The 18,748-nt window shown below is 45.6% G+C and overlaps 1 protein-coding gene across 1 annotated transcript in view; it reads left to right on the top strand.

Annotated features, from left to right (window-relative positions):
* Positions 1-18,478, top strand: part of CXADR (CXADR Ig-like cell adhesion molecule) — a 345,157-nt gene extending 326,679 nt beyond the window's left edge. Inside the window, exon 8 of the mRNA XM_069204105.1 lies at positions 17,130-18,478. Coding sequence (XP_069060206.1) covers positions 17,130-17,183 — 54 coding nt within the window. The 3' untranslated portion in view covers positions 17,184-18,478. The remainder of the gene's footprint in view (positions 1-17,129) is intronic.
* The last annotated feature ends 270 nt before the right edge of the window (positions 18,479-18,748 follow it).

Here is an 18,748-nt window from a genome sequence, read left to right as displayed (position 1 = left end):
GCTACCTTTCGGCTTCACCAGAGTCCCTCGGTGTACACCAAGGTGATGGTGGTGGTCGCAGCTCATCAGTGAAGATCATGGATTTCAGTCTTCCCCACCTCATCGACTGGTTGTTGAAGGTGAGCTTGCCCCAGGTAGTTGTCACCCACCTTCAGACTATGGCAAACCTCTTCCATTCACTGGGGCTCTCTATCAAAGTACCAAGTCACACCTGACTCCCTCTTAGATGCATTAGAGTTGTTGTGGACAAGGTGCAGTTTCAAGCCTATTCTCCCGAGCGGCGAGTCCAGGATATTCAGGCTGTCATACCAATGTTTCAGCCTCTATTCTGGATTTTTCACAGACTGACTCTGAGTCTGTTGGGCTTCATGGCCTTCTGCATCCAGCTTGTGACTTATGCCCTCTGGCACATGCGTGCTCTGCAGTGGAAACTGAAGGCCCAGTGGGCACAGCATCAGGGAATCTCTTTGACATATTCCAGAATTCTCAGAGAGAACTTCAAAAGACCTGCAGTGGTGGCTAACAAACTGCAGTTGAGTCGGCAGCAGACCTCTCTTCCTCCCCTAACCAGGTCTAACAGTGGTGGCAGATGTATCACTCCTAGGTGGCTATCTGGGAGAGGGCTCTGGTATCCTGCAGAGTCTAAGCTTCAAATAAACCGTTTGACCTCCAGGTGATTCACTTTGTTAAAAGCCTTTCTTTCTTTGATCAAGGAAAGGCTGGTGCAGATGATAAGACTTCACCACTGCCATAAACGAGACCGGGTGAAGCCATGGACCCTGTATCAAGAGGCTCTGCGCCTTTGGGCATAGTCCCAACATCAGAACATTTCCCTGGTTTTGCAGTATCTGGCAGGAACACCAGAGAGGACAAACTCATCCGATGATGCTTAACAGATCACAAGTGGCATTTCCAACCGGGGGTGGTACAAGGTCTATTTCAGCAGTGGGGAGAGCCTCGGTTAGATGTGCTTACCGCCAAGAACGTGCAATATCAGCAGTTCTGCACACTGGGATTTCCAAAGTGAGGCTTGCTCAAAGCCGATTTTTGTCTTGAGTGGAGCTACGGCCTCCTGTATGCCTTTTAGCCAATACCACTCCTGCCCAAAGTTCTCAAGAAGATCAGGAATGGCCAGGCACAAGTCATTCTTATGGCTCCAGATTGGGCATGGAGTGTCTGGTATCCCAAGCTGTTAATATGACAATCTGTACTTCAGTCAGCCTGCCTCTTAGGGAGGATCTTCTGTCACAGCAGCAGGGCAGGGTTCTGCACCTGAACAGGCGTACCCTCCACCTACATGAATAGAAATTGAGAATTGACAGTTCATGGCTTTCAACCTTCCTCCCGAAGTCTGTGATGTTGTTCTAACAACCAAGAGTTCCTCCACCAGGTCGGTATATGCTTACGGTTGGGCCAAATTTGAGTATTGGTGTGCTTTCCACAAAATGTATCCCCTTTCTGCACCATTATCCAAAGTTCTCTGGTTTGCTCTACCTTTGGCCCAGCAGGGCTCTGCTGTGGGCAGTTAAAGGTTAGCTCTCTGCCATCTTGGCATATTTGCAGTTGCCGGACCACCGTTCTCTCTTTAAGACACCTTTTGTGGCTCGGTTCCTTAAAGGCCTGCAGCATATACTTTCCCTGTGCCATTCCTCATGCCTCAGTGGGACCTAAACTTAGTCCTCACCCTTCTAATGTGTGCACCATTTAAGCCTCTATGCCGTGCCCTGTTAGGCTCTTGACAATAGAAACTGCCTTCTTAGTGGCCATAACATCAGCCAGGAGGGTCAGCGAATTGCAGGCAATCTGTGCACCCTCCTTATACCACCTTCTTTCTGTACAAGGGCTTCCTTCGAGAGGTTGTCACTTCCTTCCATCTAGGCCTGAGCATTACCCTGCCTACCGTTGTTGCTCCACCTCACCCCTCCAAAGAGGAGGAGAGATTCCACCGCCTAGACCGAAAAAGGGCATTGTTGTCTTACCTTGTCCCTATAAGAGTTTCTTGTGGATGATCAACTCTTCGTGAGCTATGTCAGCCAAAAAGGGAAGACTGCAGAATTGGACCATCTCAAAATGGATCATTGTAGTATTTAATTCTTAGTATAGTATTTTGTACTCTAATATGTAGTACATTACTCAATTGGTAGGATCTGTTCCCCCCTGTGCTCTTTGTGGTGTGATCGGAATGCTCCAAGATTCTGGCAGTCAGTGGAGCTGAGAGCTTTGTGCAGGTATGGATGGAGTTTCTCTCTCTCTGAAGATTCATCTAATAAATTGGAAGTTTACTATTCCTGCTATTCTCCATTGTTCTTGATTTCTGGACCAGCAATTCTACATCTTTTGGCGACAAGGGTGCGAAGTTAACTTTGGTATCTCAAGTTGATTACGAAAGGAACTTCCAAGGGAAAGTAACTCTTCTGGATCCCGACGTTACACCATACAGCTATGCTGGAAAACCTATTGAGTTAAAGGGGTATTTTGATGCCACCATTGCATTTAAAGGTAACAAATTGTTGGTAAGGTATATGCTCCTGTCGTGGGTGACACTATACTGAGCTGGCCGCATCAAAAGTTGTTAGGAATTATTTTGAATCCCAATTCAGTGCCACAGGTTCAAGTACAGAAAATTAGTAATTTTGGTGAGGAATTAATGTGTGAATTTCCAGAGGTGTTCAACAATAGAGTGGGCTTAAGGGGTAGAAACATCAAATTGTTTTGAAAGAGAATGCCGTACCCGTTGCTTCTAAAGTTAGAAACATTCCGTTTGGGTTACATGATCCAGTAAGAGTAGAACTTCAGAAGTTGCAAGGTATTATAGAGAAAGTGGAAGCTGCTCAATGGGTTGCTCCTATTGTTGTAGCCACTAAGAGATCAGGGGACATCAGATTGTATGTTGACTTACGAAATCTCAACAAAGAAGTAATAGTGGATGAGTTTCCTTTACCTAATATAACAGAGTTGGTCAGTTTTCTAGGCAAAGCTAAGTACTTTACCACTTTGGACTTAAGCTCCGCTTACCATCAGGTGCAGTTATGTGAAGAGTCTAAAGTGCTCACCTCTTTCATTACACCCTTTGCTGTCTACAAATTGAATAGGATGCCGTTTGGCCTTTGTTCTGCAGCATCTGTTTTTCAAAGGCTTATGAATAACATTTTAGGTGGCATCGAGGGTGTAAAGTTCTTTCAGGATGATGTTCTCGTATACACAGACACCTTAGAGCAACATAATGAATGAGTCCGGCAAGTGTTACGGATATTTCAGCCAAAAGGTATTACATTAAGAGGTGGTAAGTGCAAGTTTTTCAGGACAGAAATCACGTACCTGGGTAATACCATATCTGGTGATGGTGTTAAACCTAAAAGCGATTTGGTGAAAGCCATAGTGAATATGTCTTCTTCTGATAAGAAAGAGGATGTTCAAGTTTTTTGGGGGAATGGCTGAATTCTATGCCAGATTTGTACCTAACTTTGCGAAGAGATCCTATACCATTAGAAACTTGCTTAGAAAAGGGACTGCCTTTGTTTGGTCTCTTGAGTGTCAAAAGGAGTTTGAGGATTTAAAACAAGCATTGACGTCAGCTCAGTCCCTCAGCAGTTTCCAACCTGGTGTGCCTTGTTGTATTACAACTGATGGGTCAGACAAAGGTTTGGGTTGCGTCCTGCAACAATTGCATAATGGGAAAGTCAATGTGATTGAGTTTGCTTCACGTGGCTAACGTGGAGCAGAATGTAATTATTCCACCATTGAAAAGGAAGCGCAGGCTATATTTTGGGCTGTCAGGAAATTTAAACAGTTTCTTTGGGGAACGTGATTTGAAGTGCAAACTGACCATAAGCCCTTACGAGAGGTGTTTGAGAAAAAAGGGTTAGACAACATTTCTTCTCGTATATATATGTGGGTGGTTGGTCTTCAAGATTTCCATTTTGTTGTTAAATATGTGCCTGGTTGTGAGAACAGAACGGCTGATTGTTTATCCAGAATGATGACGAAGGACCTTGATGAGGATGAAGGTGAAGTGTCCTGGTGGATGGATGAAGATGTTAAAAGTTTGCAGCATTACTGATGGCTGTGTCTCAGAAAGTGAGTGGTTACAATAGTTGAGCAATAACGCTGAATTACAGAAAGTTAAGGACTTGTTGAACTCAGGGGAGTGTTTGAGGAACGGTAATGAAGTCAATTTACAGTTTAAGAAAGTCTGGCATGAGCGCTCTGTGCAAAATGGATTGGTGTTAAGAGGTTGCAAATTAATACCCCCGTCTAGTTTACGTGACAGTCTTATTGGTCTCGCACATTCTGGTCATAATGGCATTTGCAAAACAAATGAAAGAATGAGAAGTTCGTATTGGTGGCCAGGTATGGATTTAGCTTCAGAGAGGAAAGTCAGAGACTGTGTAGAGTGCAAACTGGCAGATAAATCTTTGAAGCCTAGGACGCAACCCATGGTGTTGAAGGAAATTCCGAAAGAAGTGTGGGATGAAGTAACAATTGACATTTTGGGACCTTTATTGTGTGGGGCTGTCCCAAAGTATGTAATAGTAGTTATGGACATTTTATCACGGTGGCCTGAGATTTTGATCACTTCAGAAATTACTTCCGTGACTGTTGTGAATTTTCTGTCAGTAGTGTTTGGACGTGAGGGCAATCCAAAGTATATCTTAACAGATAATGGAGTTCAATTTACATCCAAATTGATGAATGATTTTTTGATGTCTGGAGTAATTGCTCGTAAGAAATGTGCTTTGTATCATCCAGAAACCAATGGGAGTGAATTGGGAATGGTTAATTAAGACTAAAGTAGAGGAGTACAGATTTACCCCACATTCAAGTACTAATCAATCTCCATTTGTTGTGTTTAAGAAAATAATTCCTCACACCAAAATTAATCCACCATGGGTTAAGGAATATGTAAAGGAGCAGTTTAATTATGAGACAATTAAGTATAATGCACTAGAAAAAGAGTTGAATGTGCAGAATAAGAGGAAACAGGCTTATGATTTTCGCAAGTCTGCTATAAATACACGTGTGGGGGAAGGTGATACAGTCAAGATCAAATTGCCTGGGAAACCTGCTAGTAGTCAATCGCATTATAGTAAAGTTTTTAAAGTTATTAAAGTGTTCAAGGGAGCTGTTAAAGTTGATGACGGTCGCATTTGGAATTTAAACAGAGTTGTCAATTTCATGAATGGTTTGAACTTTAATTTGTTTTTGTTGTTGTTTTGTTTTATTATTTTGAGGGGAAAGGTAGTGTATTATTTAATTCTTAGTGTATTATGTAATTTATAGTGTAGTATGTTAATCTAGTTCCTATTTTATCTTTCCTTTTCTCCATTTATTTTCTTGTATTTAGTACTCTAATATTTAGTACATTACTCAATTGGTATGATCGGTTTCCCCCCTGCGCTCTTTGTGGTGTGATCGGAATGCTCCAAGATTCTGGCAGTCAGTGGAGCTGAGAGCTTTGTGCAGGTGTGGATGGAGTTTCTCTCTCAAGATTCATCTAATAAATTGGAAGTTTACTATTCTTGCGCTTCTCCATTGTTCTTCATTTCTGGACCACCAATTCTACAATCATCCTGTACATTAAGACCTGTTATTCAAGAAACCGCTCCCTGAGGGCTTGCAAGCTGACTACGAGAGCCAAGGTTGCGACCACTGTTAGTTCTTGCTGTTCCTCTCCTTAACATCTGTCAAGCAGCAACATGAGCATCAATGCACACGTTCACAAAACATTACTGCCTGGACAGTCAGGGCCATCGTGATGGACACTTCGCTCATTCGGTCCTGCAGGACATTTTGGTTTAATCGGGTTCTCAGACCCACCTCCGCAGGTATTGCTTGAGTATCTGTTCAAAGGTAAGGAATCTGCAGCTAGAAGTCTCTCAGACAAACAAATTACTTACCTTTGGTAATGACTTATCTGGTAGAGACTCTATCTAGCTGCAGATTCCTTACTGATTCTCCTGGCTCTGCAACCTGGTTCAGATGTAAGGGACACCCTTTTCCCAGGGCCATAGGCTTTTTTTTATTTCTATTGTTTTACACCAGTGGTCAGTGCACATCGTGCCTCTGCACTCCTGGTGTGGAAAGTCACACAAGTAACTGACATCTGTGCACTGAGATAGCACCTTTATAGGTACCTCACACAACTTCTGGTGCAGCTGATGGTGAGCTGAGTGATGCCACCTACTAGCAAGCAGGCGTACTGCTCAAAAATCTTCTGCATTCAGTCTGACGCCTTAGGATATTCAAAGGGTAAGGAACCTGTGGCTAGATAGTCTCTACCAGACAAGGTGTTACCGAAGGTAAGTAACTTGTTCTTTAACTTGTATAAAGAAATTCTTGTCATACAAAATGGGCTATTTTCTTACAAAAGATTTCATTCCTAAGTGGAAAATAACATTTTCTGATGGATACAACTACCTGTGGATTCCTCACCTTATGAATTCGATCCCTGCGCCAGCATCCGACGGAAAGTCTTCTTCCTAGCTGTCTACGTCGACGAGGACGTCATAATGGCACGGCTCCACGTGACTCTGTCTGACGTCAGCGTGCCAATAAGAGGTCCCCGTCGGCGTACCAACATCAGTTTTTCCTTTTTCCGTGCATTCGACTTCAACGGTTTTCTTCCTGGCCTGTTGGTTACTGTAGCGATCTTGTGAAGTTACAATGTCGCCGCCGAAGAAGTCCGGTTTTAAGCCGTGTAGGGAATGCGGGGGTCGGATGTCAGTGACCGACCCCCATTCGGATTGTATTTGGTGTTTGAGATCTGAGCATGATGTGGAAGGCTGTTCTTCGTGCCAGAGAATGAATCCGAAAGCTCTGAAGGAATGAGAAGCGAAGCTCTTCTTGGCCAAGGCAAAGAAGAAGTAACACAAGAAGGTTTCTTCCCATGCTTCTCCCAAAAACATAAGAAGCGGCGTCATCATGACTCTCTGCGCCGTTTGGAGCGGAGCCGATCAAGGAGTCGTTCGAGGTCGAGGTCTCGTTCGTCACGGCACTAGAAGACGTGGGAGATGAGTCCTACGGTCACGCCTCAGCCGGAGAGTCCGAGGTTGTCACCGGCACCTTCAGTCTATGAGGTCACTCAAGATAGTCCTCGTTTCTCACCGGCGCCGAGGGATCCTGATGTTCCCCAGACGTCTACACAGCAGTACCCAGCGTTCCCGACTCCAGGGACGGATCCGGCCGCATTTTTGAATGCAATGTATGCTGTGTTTCAAGCCAAGGCCCCTGCTGGTGCACCGGCGGGTCCCACGGGGCCATTGGCATTAAATTTGGGCTCGCCGGCGTCGTACAGGGCTGCTCCAATCATGCTCTTCTGCCCTTCAGAGCCTGGTGGTCCGGCACCGGGGGTTTCCCCTGGCAGGAGTCCTTCGCCTGGGATTGTGGATCCGTCGGCTTCTCGTCCGACTCCTTCTCCGCGCCATCCGGCATCTTTGGTAGCCTCATCCAGACCGGCTCCATCTCCTTCTGCGCATTCGGCGTCGAGGAGGTCATCGGCCGACTTCGGGCCGGCGCCGGTTGAATCTGGGGATCTTCCGGAACCAACTAGAGGTTTGAGGTCATTGGCGTCGATTGAGTCCTTGTCGACGCCGGCTTTGGAGACCCATTTAAGATCTCGTAGGAAGGCGTTGAGGCTTTTGGAGGAAGAGGAGTACAGAAGGCTTGAGGAAGGTGAGATAGAGCCTTCTGATGATTTTTAAGGACTTGCCACTGCAAGTGGCTTGGATACTTCCCCGGAGTGGGACATTGCTTCTCCGGGGGAGTTTACTGAGGAGGCCTCCTCTTTCCATGCTGTGGTGAGGAAGGCGGCTGACTATCTAGATTTGCCTTTGTCCTCGGCAGAAGTCAAGACTAACTTGCTCACGGAGGTTCTTCATCCTTCTTCCTCCAGTGCTGACCCCTTGTTGCCTTTTAATGAGGCGTTGACTGAGCCTATTATGGACCTGTGGAGAAAGCCGGTGACATCTCCTGCGGTGAACAGGGCAGTGGCGAGAAGGCATAGGAGTGCCCCAGGAGATCCTTCATTCCTATCTTGTCACCCGACTCCGGAGAGTTTGGTGGTTCAGGCATCATGTTCTGCGAAATCTGCCCCTGGTACATTCCCTGGTGTTCCAACAGACAAAGAATCCAAGAGGATGGAGCAATCCTCGAAGAGAATTTTCTCTTCTTGTAGTATGGCCCTGAAAGCTACCAATTCCACTTGTGTGCTAGGCAGATAAATTCATGCCCTGATGGACTCTGCGAAGGAGATGGCAAAAGATCTGCCACAGGAAGTGCGGAAATCTTTTGGGGCCCTTTTCTTGGACGCGCAAGCGGCTGCACAGCAGATTATTCAATCTGGCCTGGATACTACGGATTCTATAGCCAGGGCCATGGGAACATCGGTGGCTACGAGAAGGCATGCCTGGCTAAGGTCTTCGGGTTTCTCGTCGGATGTACAGTCCACGTTAATGGACCTTCCTTTTGATGGGGGAAAAGCTGTTTGGGGACAAGGCAGATTCTGCCCTTGAACGGTTTAAGGACTGTCGGGCTACAGCTAAGTCCCTGCGTTTGCAGACCCCTTCTGCTACTATGTACAGGCCTTTTCGTAGGTTTCGAGGGTTTGCTAGAGGCTCTGCTTTCGTAGGTCTCAATCGTATGCCCAACAACCTGCCAACCCGCCCTATCGTGCCTTCAGGGGGCGAGGTAGGGGCAGGGCTAGAGGTCCAGCCCAGCAGCTCTCTTCTTCTTCATCCTCCTCGGGTGGACAGCAGCAGAAGCAGCCCTAGTTTTCCCCACTTTATCAGTCACACTTCTCCTGTAGGAGGAAGGTTGAGTCTTTTTCTGCAGCAATGGAGGTCAATTACAACAGACTTGTGGGTGCTAGGAATTGTGGAAAAGGGCTATGCTCTCCCCTTTCAGGAGTTTCCTCCTTCCTTCCCTCCCCGTCCCTCTTTTTGTTCAGAAGAACATCTTCTGTTGTTGCAACAGGAGGTTGTAGTCATGTTGGCAAAGGGCGCTATAGAGTTGGTACCGTTGCAGGAAAGGGGTCAGGGGTGTTATTCAAGGTATTTCCTGATTCCCAAGGTGGACGGTCGTCTAAGGCCGATCCTAGACTTGAGGATTTTGAATTTGTTCCTCAAGCAGGAAAAATTCAAAATGCTGACCCTAGCGCAGGTGCTATTGGCATTGAACGAAGGAGACTGGATGGTGTCTGTCAATTTGCAGGACGCGTACTTTCATGTTCCCATAGTCAAGTCGCACAGGAAGTAACTCTGTTTTGTGGTCGGATCGCAGCATTACCAGTTCGCGGTACTCCCGTTTGGTCTTACTTCAGCACCCCGGGTCTTCACAAAGGTGATGGCAGTTGTTGCAGCACATCTCAGAAAGAGGGAGGTAGCGGTTTTTCCCTACCTGGACGATTGGTTGATCAAAGCCAAGTCTCCAGAGATTGTGTTGTCTCATCTGCGAATGACAACGCAGTTGTTGTTCGATCTGGGTTTTTCAGTGAACGTACCCAAATCTCACCTGGAGCCCTCTAAACGCCTCCTGTTGATAGGGGCAGTATTGGAAACGACAAGGTTTCGAGCCTACCCCCGCCTCAGCGGGTGCGGGACATTCAGGCACTGATTCCTTTCTTTCGAAGAGGAGCGGCAGTTCCAGTCCTCAAAGTCTTACGCCTGCTAGGTCTGTTTGCTTCTTGCATTCTGTTGGTCACTCATGCTCGCTGGCATATGAGGGCTCTTCAGTGGTGTCTCCGCAGATAGTGGTTCCAGCACAAAGGGGATCTCAGGGATTCAATAAATATCTCCAGGGACGCTGTAGCGGATCTTCATTGGTGGTCAGTGGACGGCAACCTTTCCCAAGGGAAACCGTTTTCACTACCACCTCCGGTGGCCACAGTGATATCGGATGCTTCCACTCTAGGGTGGGGAGCTCATCTGGGGGACCTGGAGATCAAGGGTCGTTGGTCTCCAGTGGAACAGATGTTGCATATCAATCTGTTGGAATTGCGGGCTGTACGTTTGGCGCTCAAGGCCTTCCTCCCTTCCCTTCGCGGTCAGTCAGTTCAGATCCTAACGGACAACACTACCGCGATGTGGTATATAAACAAGCAAGGAGGAGTGCGGTCGTATCTTCTTTGCCGAGAAGCCCTACGACTCTGGTCCTGGGCTCAGGACCATCAGATTTGCTTGATAGCAAATCATTTGGCCGGAGTGTTGCATGTACGTGCGGACGTTCTCAGTCGTCACTTCTCATTAGATCACGAGTGGCGTCTCCATCCGGATGTAGTCCTCCACATCTTCGAGATGTGGGGTACTCCTCAGGTGGATTTATTTGCCACTCGGGAGAACGCGCATTGCCCGTTATTCGGCAGCCTCCAGTATCCGATGCAAGGGGTTTTGGGTGATGCGTTTCAGGTGTCCTGGAACGGCCAGTTGCTTTACGCGTTTCCCCCCCATACCCTTGATTCCTCGGGTTTTGAGGAAGGTTCATGAAGACCGGGCCCAAATCATATTGGTGGTACCGGACTGGCCGAGAAGTGTATGGTATACAGACCTACTTCAACTCTCTCAGTGCCCTCCGCTCCGTCTCCCGCTCAGGGCAGATCTCCTCTCTGAATCGCAGGGGCAGGTTCTACACCCCCACCTCCAGAGCCTGCACCTTCATGCCTGGAGATTGAACGGGGCAACCTGAGTTCTTTTTCTCTCCCACCGGATGTAGTGGATGTTACACTATCGTCCAGGCGACACTCCACTAAGTCTCTTTATGCCGGAAGGTGGGCAAAATTTGTGTTGTGGTGTGGAGAGAACCAAAAAGATCCTTTAAAGGCCCATCTTTCAGATGGCGAAGAAAGGCTGTGCTATAGCTACAGTTAAGGGTTATTTGGCAGCCCTGTCGGCGTTTCTTTGCCTTCGGATCAGCCATCTTTATTCAAGTCTCCCATTGTACATAGGTTCCTTAAGGGTTTGGTGAATAGACTCCTTTTCACATGCCTCAGTGGGACTTAAATCTTGTTTTAACATTTTTAATGGGTTCGCCTTTCGAGCCCATGCATTCATGTTCATTGAGATATTTAGACTTCAAGACTGTTTTCTTGATCGCGATTACTTCTGCTAGGAGGATTGGTGAGCTTCAGGCGCTCTCCGTTAAGCCTCCTTTCACTGTGTTTTTCCTGGATAAAGTGGTTCTAAAAACCAGGGCTGCTTTTCTGCTGAAAGTTGTCACCCCTTTTCATTTAGGGCAGAATATCACTCTTCCTGCTTTTTACCCTCCTCCCCACCCGTCTAAAGAAGAGAGACTCCATAGGTTGGATCCTAGGAGGGCCCTGAGTTTTTATCTCGAAAGAACTAAAGACTTTCGTTTGGATGAGCAACTATTTGTTGGGTATGCTGGTCAACAGAAAGGCAGAGCTGTACAGAAAATGACACTCTCCAGGTGGGTCATCTTGTGTATCAAGATCTGTTACTCTTTGGCAAAAAAGGACCCTCCTGAAGGTATCAGGGCCCACTCTACTAGAGCTAAATCTGCATCCTCGGCTCTGGCGAGGGGAGTTCCATTGGTAGACATATGTAAAGCGGCAACTTGGGCGTCCCTCCATACTTTCGTGAAACATTACTGTTTAGACTCTGAGATGAGGAGGGACGGTCACTTTACTCGCTCAGTATTGCAAGATTTCTTAGTGTAATCAGGTGGGCACCCACCACCGAGTGCGGTACTGCTTGGGACTCTATTCATAAGGTGAGGAATCCACAGGTAGTTGTATCCATCAGAAGAACAAGTTACTTACCTTCGGTAACGCTTTTTCTGGTGGATACACTGACTACCTGTGGATTCCTCACGGTCCCTCCCGCCTCCCCGTTGCCTACCTGGTTACACTTTTATCTTGCAGTATTTAGCTTTATATTTATATAAATGAAAGCGTATTTATACATATGTATGTATATTTATATGTATATATTGATATTTCTCTATTTATTTTGTATATTTATGTATCCCAGCTTTAAATAAGAATGGATTATTTAAATGATCAAGATTTTTGTGTGTGTATATCTTTCTATATTATTTATAAATTTTCATGGTCAGTTTACTCCTATTTGCTTTAAAGGCACGAAAAAAGTGAGGTGACACTGACGTTAGTACGCCGACGGGGACCTCTTATTGGCACACTGACGTCAGACGGAGTCACGTGGAGCCGTGCCATTATGACGTCCTCGTCGACGTAGACAGCTAGGAAGAAGACTTTCCGTCGGATGCTGGCGCAGGGATCGAATTCATAAGGTGAGGAATCCACAGGTAGTCAGTGTATCCACCAGAAAAAGCGTTACCGAAGGTAAGTAACTTGTTCATCTGACCCAAACTGTAGGCTTTGTGGATACAACGAAGAGACATTTTTGCATATATTATGTGTGTGCGAGGCCTTGATAGATGACCTTAGAGAGATGTTTCTTCAAAAAGTTAATCAGTTGAATATAAGGTCTTGCAGACCAGCCTTGTTCTGGAACCTTAATGGCCTCAAAACACACCTTAATTGCTAATACATTAAATTCATGGACTATGTTTGAAAATTGGTGTAAGATTATTAACTTTTACCTTTAATCAAACACTGCTTTTTCTGAGTGCTAAAATATGGCAAATAATATGGTTTCTTTGTATAACACTACATCCTATTTAAATTAAGTGAATTAGGTAACTAAGCAGTTTATTGATTGTTTTTACCTTTAATTGTCATTGGTTACTTTGTTGGTTTTAAGAAACACCACATTGTTTTTGATATTTTAGATAAATTTGACAATTGTGTTATAACAGTAGTCTTTCTCTTGGTCCCCTTGCAAAGAGCCGATTCAGCAACTGATCCCAATACACCTTGAGTTTCCGGGTACAGCAGTGACATTGGGGGCTTTAGAGAGGCCATGATGTGATATTTTGGCACACTTCCAGCTCTCTCTGCCTTGCTTTTGGGCCCTGGGGATCCACAGAGGCCTTTAGTTGGGCTACTGCTGGGGGACACCTTCCTCAGCCCTGTCTGTGCCTACTGAACCCACGTCAGGTTCCCATCCGTCACCAAAGCAACACACCAGTCCCTGTGACATGCATGCCAGCACCAGAGGATGACTCCATTCCGACCTGCTTCTCTGGCTCAAATCCATCTCGGTCTCAACCGAGGGTCATCTCAACCCTGTACAGATGTACCTGGCTCCAGTCCATTCTGAATCAAACAAAACCATGCCTGGCTCATAGCCCGATACAGCATTTCAACAACTTTTTGGTTCAGACTCCAATCTAAGCCAACAAGCCTTTGGGGTTGACAGTGGTAATGAGGGGAGTGATGATGATGATAGCTTATATTTGGATTTACAAGATACCAGTGGACTGGACACATCGCCCAGACATGTTCTTCCTGATGTTCTTCACCAAAACCACCAACGGAAGAGAGGCGTTTAGCGGAGGTTTTAGACTTAGTTACCCACCATGGAAGTAAAAACTGATGTTCTAACAGGGACTTTGCAAGCTGGACAAAGTTCTTTGAAGCTGTTATTCTGATTTAAAGAGGTCCTGACTGAAACCCTTATGGGCACCTAGCCTAAACCATGTTTTCTATCCCTTAGTGAAGAGACACGTTGGCAAACACTACAAGCCGGACCCAGGTTGCCTTGATTTTTTTGATAAAGCACATTACACCAGATACTTCGGGAGTTCAAGCTTGCACCGGTAGGGTGAACCCAAACTCTTCTTTCACGTCGACTCCAGACAGAGTGGAGTTTTTTCTTGGCCATCCCTCCAGTCAAACAATGCCAGCTGTTTTCTAAAAAGGTATACCAATGCTTTGTAAGGGACATGGTGGGCAAAATCTTCCATCAGTCCCTGAAGAATACGGGCCAATTTGGTTGAGAATCCTTCATAATGGTCACAGTGCTGCAAAGTATGTTATCCTTCCTGCACTGGACACTACTGATTGCTAGGGCAGAACAGTTGGCCCTAGGATGGTGCTTCGTCCGTATGCTTGGATGCATTCCATAGGCTTCTCTGGGGACGTGCAAGCCTCTTTAATGGACTTGCCTTTCTATGGTTCTCGTCTGTTTGGTGAGAAGGCTGATTCAGCGTTTGGATGCTTTAAAGAAAGCCAGGCCACAGTGCATTCCCCAGGCCTTGCTACCCCAGTGAGACAGTATTCTTAGCAGTTTTGTCTTTTTCGAGGCTACTGCAGAGGTTTGGTGTGCAACTCACACCAAGGCCAGCTGCCCTTGCAACAGGCACCCCAGTCCCTGCAGGAAGAAGAATCAAGCCAACCATGCACAAGCCATCAAGGGAAGCAACTTTCCAAGTCCCACACTCCTCAAGCAACTGCCTCCATAGTGCATTAGTTAGCTCTTAGTGGATCACCACCATACTCCAAATCATCCCACAGGGCTATGCTCTGCCTTTCCTTTTCGATCTGCCACACCTTCCACATCCATCCAAACATTTCTCAGAGGAAGGCTTGTTCACCCTGCTCCTAGAAATGCAAGCTCTTTAGACCACAGGAGCCATAGAGTGTCCCGGCCTCCAAAATAGGGACTGGATCACACTCCCAATATTTCCTCATGCCAAGAAACAATGGATACATTTGTCTTAATTTAGGTCTGTCATCGGAATGCCTTCGTGCAGATGTATAAAATCAAGAAGGTCATGTTGGCCCTGGTTCTGCCTTCCCTTGATCCAGGCAACTTAATGGCGGCTGTTGACTTTCAGGATGCCTAATTTCATGTGCCTGTCGTGCAGTCCCACAATGCTGCTTGTGGTTCAAGTTGGGCCAGGAACATTTTTAGTTTGCTTTGCACTCCTTTGGCCTCACCAGTGCCCTTCAGTTGTTAACTAAAGTGATGGTGGTGGTCGCTGCACACCATCGGAGTTTGTAGATACCTCGACAGCTGGTTGTTGGGGTTGGGCTCGCCACAGTCATTCATGGACCACCTCCAGACAACGGCAAACCTCCTGACATCATTGGAGTTCGCTGTCAACATGCTGAACTCTCACCTGACTCTTACGCAGGGGCTCCCTTTCATGGGAGACATCCTGGGTATGGTGACATTTCTGACCTTACTTCTACCACGACGAGTCCAGGACGTTCGGGTTAGGTTCACAATCTTTCAGCCTCCGTTCTGGGTCTCAGTGAGAGTGGCTCTGTGACTTCTGGCCTCTTGGTATCCTTCATTCTACTTGTTGACTATGCCAGTGTAGCTCTGGCCTCTGGTGGAGACCTGTCTCCACATCAGCCTGTTGGAGTTGTGGGCCATTTCCTGGCGCTGAAGGCCTTCCTACCTTCCATCAACATGGAGGCCAGTTCAGGTTCTCACGGACACCACTGCCATAGGGTACTGGAAAAAGCAGGACATGGTGTGGTCCTGGGTCTGGTATAAGGAGGCTCTTCATGTCTGGCGCTGGCTGGAGCAACAGGGAGTGAACCGCCGGGTGTGATCTTTAAATGCCAGGGCAGACAAGCTCAGCCAGTGGCGCCTGACAGATCACGAATAGCAGTTACACTCCTAAGTGGTACTCTAAAGTGGCACAGGGCATCTTCTAACAATGGGTAGAACCCTAGGTAGATTGTTTTCATCACCACAGAAAATGTGCAATGTCAAAGCTTTTGTGCATTGTAGTGCACAAAAAGGCTGTCTATTGGAAACACATTCCAGATAGTGAAGCATGAAATTTCCTGTATGCCTTTCCGCCACCACCTCTCCTGCTTTAAGTGCTAGAGAAGATCAGGATTGATGGTGCCAGAGTCATCCTAGTGGCCCCAGTTTGGGCAAGGAGAGTGTTTGACCCAGAACATCTGGGCATGAGATCTGTTCTACTGCTTCGAAAGAACCTTCAGTGGGGGTCACTAGGGGCAAAGAAAGGCAAGGCAGTGCAGAAAAGGACTTCGTCAAGGTGAATGGCCTTCTGCATCAAGATCTGTTAAGCGGTATCCAAGAAGCAGGCCCCAGGGAGGTTGAGGATCCATTCCACCAGGGTGAAGGCTGTAATCACTGTACTGGTGCACAGAGTCCCTGTACTAGACATTCATCTTGTTGTGAAGTGGGCATCTGTACATGCGTTCATGAAAAACTACTCACTTGACAGTCCAGTCCAAAGGGAAGAGCATTTTGCCTGTTCTGTCCTGTAGGACTTTTTTGTCTGAGTTACAACATAGACCCATCACCTTGGTAGGTACTGCTTGGTAGTTATTCAAAAGATGAGGAATCTGTGGTTAGAAGTATGGAACAGAAGAACAAGAACACTTTGCTTACCTTTGGTAACTTTATTTTACGTGGAGACTCTTTCTAACCACTAATTCCTCACTGCCCTGCCTCCTCCCTGTTCTGTGGAATGGGTTCCTTAGCAATCTGAAAAGGTCCAGCTCTAGGAATCTGTATACTGGTAATGCTGATTTTTGTTGGGGTTTGTGTCCTAGGGCGCAGACCGAGTCAAGAAAGAAACCGATGTCAGTGTGCAGGGGTGGTACTTATGTACTGCTCCAATCATCACTTCTTGGGCAAATTAAGTCTGTGCAGAGGCATCCGATGCCACCTACAGGCATGCAGAAGCATAGCCGCTAAGTCTTCTGGATCCAGTCTGGCGCCTGGGAATATTCTAAAGATGAGGAATCTGCAGTTAGAAAGAGTATCTACCAGAAAGTGTATTTTCAAAGGTAAGTGACTTTTTAATCTGTTCCATAGTCAAGCCCTCAGTTTCATTATAAGGGAATTGCATGAAATGCATGTAGGCTTAATCAATGTGTGCTCTGGGTTGTAGGTGCTGCTTTAAATGGGCGGTAACTGTGAAGTTCTGACAAACTACACCTATTTAATTCTAAGAGGGGACACCCTTACTTCTCAGTGGTGGTGTAATACTTTTAATTGGAGAGTACCAGCACTTCCCAGCAGTGGATAGGTACTCTGTGATAGTGTCTGCAGTTCTGCAACCCCTACACCTGTGCAATTTCAAGCACTGGTTCCAGGGCACTTTGTTTATGCTGATGTATTGGAGCTGTGGTTCTTTCCTAATTTGTAAATTTAGAAGTTTGCAAGTCAGATCGAATATACTGCAACGGTAACTACAAATGACACATGCAATAGTGAGGCTCATGTGCAATACTAATCAACATTATCTTTGTTTCCTTGTAGTATAATCCTTTGCCTGTCAACTCGCATAAGAATAGCGGCATAACAGTGGTCTAAGCATGAAGACGTATTTATCAACTTCTAAGAACTTTGCAAGAATGAAGATGTTGAAGTCAAAATGAAGTGATTTCCTTCAGCTTTTTAAATTATTGATTCACAGAACAACAATGAAGTTTAGGATTGTTGTTCTTGTTTACATTTTACCACAAGATACTTTTCCCATTGTGACCTTCACATGAAGCACAGTCTGCAACAAACGGATTAATTGCCGCACCATTGATACAGTTAATATAGTCCACTGACATTTAGTTGTCTGCTGTAGAACAAGATGATGAGGGCAACAAATGAGATCAAACGTGAACTTAAATTCTGAACTTGGACAACACAAACTCCATCCAGTTTTGCTTGAATAGCCCTCCTGTAAGAGAGTGAACTGTGGGTATATCTCAAATCATAGTCCTACATTACCCTACTAAGTCACTCCTCTAAACTAGACACTCCAGATGCAAGTTCTCACATTTACGCTGTATCCAAAACCGACATGACCACTCGCCTCTTGACCTCAACTCCCTTCCTAGCTCAAAACGAGCAGACTGATGCCTATAGACTCCGCATTCATCATATACTGCACACGTGAAATATGTAATGTACTTAAACGGGGCACCTGAACAGCGACATAAGTTGAGATAGATTTTTATAAAGTTAAAGTCGTATTTTTAATAAACGTTGTTCACAAATTAAATGCTTTTCAAAAGAAAAAAAATGGCCAAGGGGAAAACAATACCAAAGTAACCAATTTAAGATGAATAGGTGAAGACTAAGACATTTTAACACGGTAATTAGAAGTACTATAACTATTGCCGATCAGCTGTCCACAGGGAGTAGTATTTGTATGACAGACAGGTCGCATTGATTTGTTTGGCAGGGCCATCATTGTTTTCCTATTTATGTAACTGTCAACAAGTTTGGGCAAGGTGCTCAGAGAGCTTGGGACAACAGAGCGGAAATCCTTCATCCTCTTGTTAGAGATGTCGTTTTTTCACCACCTTTTTTTCAATATGGTGCTTATTTGAGGCCAGTTCATTTTACTGTTAGACCCATCCAATCTTGAAGTAAGTCGAGTGCTATGGTAGACTCCATGGAAGGCGAGTAACTATTCTTTTACTTTTTCGTTAATTATAGCTACAAACTCAGCTGTTCGTCGTTCTTTTCCACATTTACAGCAATGCCCAACAGTTCTACTATAATGATATGTAGTGAATGTGGTTGCTTTGTATTGATACTGGGCCTTTACTGTGAATTCAATTACATTTTGTTTTTTTGATTTTTATCAATAAAATATTTAAAAACGATCTACTTGCCAGAGTTGTGACATAAATTTAAACTTGTGGTTTCTTTAATTTCAGATGAAATATACCAAACACAAATAACCATCGATACAATAACCTAGGGCATACACGTTTCATCAAATATTGTACATTTTAACTGGACATGACTCTGGAATTCGTGAATGAAACTTCTTAAAAAGCATTTCTGGTATCACCTCTATATAATTTGACGTAGTTGGATGTACCCATGTAGAATCAGTTTAATATGTTCCTCTCTCTCACCTCTTCCGCTCT

Source organism: Pleurodeles waltl, chromosome 8, assembly GCF_031143425.1.
Source record: "Pleurodeles waltl isolate 20211129_DDA chromosome 8, aPleWal1.hap1.20221129, whole genome shotgun sequence".
Classification (NCBI taxonomy): Eukaryota; Metazoa; Chordata; class Amphibia; order Caudata; family Salamandridae; genus Pleurodeles; species Pleurodeles waltl.
The sequence above is the reverse complement of the archived record's forward strand: the minus strand, read 5'-3'. Positions and strand labels throughout refer to the sequence as shown.